The 4,915-nt window shown below is 33.1% G+C and overlaps 1 protein-coding gene across 3 annotated transcripts; it reads left to right on the plus strand.

Moving 5' to 3' along the window:
- The first annotated feature begins 2,337 nt into the window (after window positions 1-2,337).
- On the plus strand, window positions 2,338-4,646 carry LOC131173886 (probable glycosyltransferase At5g03795). Of its 3 annotated transcripts, none has more exons than XM_058136537.1 (6): window positions 2,338-2,555; window positions 2,645-2,926; window positions 3,046-3,350; window positions 3,542-3,777; window positions 3,869-4,026; window positions 4,179-4,646. In XM_058136537.1, exons 1-6 carry the CDS (start codon window positions 2,427-2,429, stop codon window positions 4,278-4,280), a joined length of 1,212 nt encoding a protein of 403 aa, XP_057992520.1. In that variant the 5' UTR covers window positions 2,338-2,426; the 3' UTR covers window positions 4,281-4,646. The 3 variants fall into 3 exon arrangements, with proteins under 3 accessions (XP_057992520.1, XP_057992522.1, XP_057992521.1); XM_058136539.1 differs by having other exon boundaries at window positions 3,938-4,026; XM_058136538.1 differs by having other exon boundaries at window positions 3,058-3,350.
- Window positions 4,647-4,915: the final 269 nt, after the last annotated feature.

Below are 4,915 nucleotides of genomic sequence, written 5' to 3' on the forward strand. Positions count from 1 at the left end.
AATTGATTATTAGACAAAAATAATTGAGATTAATTATTGGGTCAAGTGAAATCAATATCCCTGGCCACTTTTAATTGGTTTATAACTCAAGGTTTTCTTTGCTTTTATTATTTAATTTCTAATTTTAGTTAATTTCATCCTTAATTTAATTTCTTAAATTTAATCCAATTCGATCGTCTAAATATTAATAAAATTAATATAAATTTTAGTAATTAAAGACAATTCTCATAGGAACGATTCTCTACTCACTCTTTATTACTTATACAATTCCATGCACTCGCATACGCGTATCATATGGCAAGGCCAAAATAAATTGACACCTTCTGAGACAAATTTATATCCTTTTCATCAGACCTCTGTCCAATGCTCATCTTAAAATTTTTCCCGTATGAAGATAGATTATTAGTGATTTACAACCCACTGTTCTTCAATTTCACAGTCATTTACAGTTCCATGCCTCAGGAGTCTTTTTAATTTTATTTTTCCTATACTTTTTATGGCTCAATATTGTTTGAGGCATGCAAGGAAATGCAAGAACATCTTGCAATAGCATTTAATGTTTAGTGCATGCTGAACATGGAATGAAAGTGCTGTCTATGATCTTGAGCTTTACATTGGAAGAGACTGGAATAATTGTTGGGTCCACTCAACTCCACAACTTCAAAGATATCTGCTTGAATATTTTAGTTTATGGTAGAGAATGCCACTAGCATGCAGCTGACACCTTTACCATTTACAAGAGAGCATCAAAGCTCAATTCTTTGAAAATAGGCATGCCCCTTTTTGGTGCTACTTCTTGCTATTGGCATTCTTAGGTCCTGAACCTGTAATTTGAAAGGCTTCCCTTCTAGTGAAACTCGGGGTAGCAGAAGGTTGGACTTCAGGACTTGTGTAGTCCAAGGCTTACTTAAGAATACAGGGGGAAAAATCCAATCCGCAGAAAGTACTCTCTCTTCCAATGAAGAACATTCTGCATGCCTAGCACCACTGCGTCAGGATTCAGGATGGACCCTTACCTGTCTCAGAGATCAGTGAGGGTGAGTTTCTATCTTCAAAATGCAGAGCGATGAACTCTCTGGCTCTACCATGCCTCTAATCGGATGGATTTGGGACTTGAGGTTGAGCCATCTTTCAATGCCGGGGAACTAGGATTGCTCTCCCTGCCTTCCCTTGCTTTGTAAAAGAGGTTGTTTACAAAGAACAACCTTATGTTGCTTCCACACCCTTTCTTTTATAGATTATAAATATATAAAAATTGATAGAACCAATCTTTTACATTGTTATTTAATTCGCTGTTAAAAAATATTACTATCTATTATTAAAATAAAATATTATTTAAATATATTAATTAAAATTTAAAAAAATTATTTTCAAGTTAAATTTAATCTTTTCAAAAAATAAATTTAAATCATTATGTCAAATTCACTTTTTCTAAAAAAAAATTTGCAGATAAGCGTTCTTCATTTCTTTTTTTTTTTTTCTTTTTTAACTGATGTGTGATTTTTTATTATTATTATTGCATTATTTCATTATTAAATATTTAATATTTACATAAAAATTTATCATTCAGACATTTTCACAAAAAATAATCCAGATGATATATAAAGAAATCATTAGTTTTGGTGTAAATCACATTTTATTTTTTTTATAATAATTTGAAAATATCAATCTTAATTTAAAAAAACAAATCAATAGTATAGATGAATTTTGACTTCAGGGCAATAATGGAAACATTATTATTTATTTTTATTTCCAAATATAGAAATAGTAATATTCATAAAACCTTTAAAGGCAGAGAATACAGTGCTTGTAACATGGCCATGGCCTCAAAACAGGAAACTTAAGAACAATACAACGATTCAAGCCCAGCAAATAAAAAATCCAAGTCCAACCAACAGCGTGGTGCCAGCAAAAGAAAAGGTCTCAACTGCATTGTGAGAAAGTTGAGATTATAAATTTTTCATTGAAAAAGTATAAATGTAAAATGATAAATATAGTAATTAAATTATAATATTAACTTAATTAATTATTTTAATATATAAAATAATTTAAATATTTATATAAATTTAAATTAAAATAAATTAATAAATAATTTAATTAATACTCTCTCTCTGTATTTAATATGATATAAATATTTTAAGTAATCTTAACAGTATACATCTAGTACACGCACATCTCTTACAATCTCAATCTGAATCTCTTCTATTTATTAGTAAATTAACTATAAACAAAATTTTATAGTATAAATAATAAAATTATATATTAATAAATTTAATTCCTAAATATATGTATAATGGCGGGAAGTAGAGGAGTTTGTTATAATCAGAACTCCAGAAATAACCAACCCCATTTCACTTAAAAGAGAAAGAAACCTTCTTTCTTCGCTTTCTCTCTCAAGTTTTCCCGAGAAAATTAAAGGAGTCATCATGCAGACAGATCCACCTCGCAAACCTCTACTTAGATGCCCTCCGCTCTTCTTCTACTCCATCCTTTGCATTACTCTTTCTCTGATACTCCCTTATGTCTATTCACAACGGGAATCATTTTCTTTTGAGGTATATTCAGTTTCTTGCACTTTCTCTCACTTTCTTGCATTCTTTGAGCTCATGTGTGTAATTTTTCTTTTTTAATTATATACACACAGTTTTTTGGGCCATTGGAACCTGAGATTTCTGATGAAGTATTTCACTCACCTGAGGCTTTCAAGAAGGACTATTTTGAGATGGAGAAGAACCTCAAGATCTTTTTGTACCCAGATTGTTTCGAGAATGGGCACCTCAGTGACCATACAGAGAAGCCTTCCGGGAGGTATGCTAGTGAAAGTTACTTCTTCAAAAATATCCTAGAGGGCCAGTTCTTGACTAAAGATCCCAATGAAGCTCATCTCTTCTTTATTCCCTTTTCTTGTCTCAAATTGAGGAGAGAGGTGACAAATTTGATGAAATTCTTTTTCTATATTTCTTCTGTTACTTGTTTTGATTTTGGGCATTTGGAATTTTGATTGCAAGTGATGGAAGTAATTTTGGGTATCTCTGATCCTCGTAGAATTTTATTCAGGGAAGATCCTATTTGAATATATCTGCCACTGTCGATGATTTCGTCCAGAGCTTGATTTCCAAGTACCCCTACTGGAACAGAACTTTAGGTGCTGATCACTTTGTTGTGATTTGCCATGACATTGGCTTAGTTGCTACTGAACAAGTTCCACTTCTTGTAAAAAACTCAATTCGAGTTGTTTGTTCTCCAATCTATGGTTCTGAATATATTCCACACAAGGATGTTTCCTTCCCACAGATATTCATGCCATTGCCAACACTTTATGAGAAACATGGAGATCATATACATAACAGGTAATTCGCTGGTGTAGATACTCCGCATTTTTTATCAGAATAACACAGAACTGGTAATTCCTATATTATTAGTTCTTGCTTGGTAAGAAATTTCTTGCAGCTTCTTCCTTTGAATTATGCTTCTTCACTTTGTGTTTTCTACTTACCATTGTGGCACTTCAATGACCAGAATAACTGTCATTACCTTGCAGGAATATCTTAGGTTTCTGGGCTGGTCGTCGCAATTCTAACATAAGAGACACCCTGGTGCGTCTTTGGCAGAATGACAACGAACTTAACATCCAGCACAACTTCATTAATAGAGCTCATAAAGGACATTTTAAATATCAGGAGAAGTTTTATAGGTCTAAGTTTTGCATGTGTCCTCGTGGGTCTTCCATCAATGGTGGTCGTATTTCACTCGCAATTCACTATGGATGTGTTCCAGGTATTAATTTTGTAGACTGTTTTTTCTCTAGTGTTTAATCTAGAAGCCTGCCCTCTTGTTGTTTCTAAGCAGTTTTCGTTACTTTCTGCAGTTATCTTGTCTGACTACCTGGATTTGCCATTCAGTGACATTCTTAACTGGCAAAAATTTTCTGTGATAGTGAAGGAGAAAGACGTCAATAATCTCAAGAAAATACTTCAGGACATACCAGATGAAGAATATAGAACCCTGCAGAAAAACACGATCAAGGTAAGTAAATTTTCAATTCCAAATGGGTTGACAGTATCCAGTTATCATTTCCCAGCATTCATTTTGGAAAACCATCATACTTCCCTGGAAATTTACTGAACCCTTTTTATGAACCGTTTCATTTCTTTTTATCCATTGTTCTTGTAAATCAGGTCCAGAAGCACTTCCAATGGAATACACCTGCAGTCAGACTTGACACATTTCATATGGCAATGTATGAACTGTGGCTGCGTCGCCATGTTATCAGGTCCTGAGTTACCGGAGCTTTCCCTAACAGTACAAGCCACATAAGGCAACAATTGATTTCACTGACTCAATTTTAGCCCTCCATTCATGTAAATTTGACATGATTCCTCTGAGCTTAAGAAATATCTTGCATTAGCTTTCTTAAACTGTAAAGTGATATTCAATGAGTAGTTACCTGTTACCAGGAGAAGTTCTATAGCTACTGTTCCTACTTTTCACCCTATTGTGAATGTCTGCTAAAATAATTAGGCATGGTTTCTAAACTATGAAGGATTAATATATGGTTAGTCTCCAACATGCTTGAAGTCAAAATTCCCAGGGATCTCAAATTCCAAACCTGAAACATTGCCAAGCTCATCCCAAGAGTCCTGGAAGTCCTGATAAATGTAAAGATGAATTGTAATAAAAATAATAGTTTTGAAGTTGCTATGATTAAAATCCGTTATATTTAATTTAAAATTAACTTTAAATAATATATAAGTAGTGATTTTTTTTTTCAATAATAATTCGAACAATAATACTAAACTGACACAAATAGGTAGTTGAGCAGCAACCTCAATGGGATTAGAGGTCAGCAGAATTGGTGAAGTCCTCAATGGTGGGAAGGTCAAGGAAAACTGCATTAAGCACATGAATGGGGAAA

The sequence above is a fragment of the Hevea brasiliensis genome, chromosome 15 (genome assembly GCF_030052815.1).
Source record: "Hevea brasiliensis isolate MT/VB/25A 57/8 chromosome 15, ASM3005281v1, whole genome shotgun sequence".
NCBI lineage: Eukaryota > Viridiplantae > Streptophyta > Magnoliopsida > Malpighiales > Euphorbiaceae > Hevea > Hevea brasiliensis.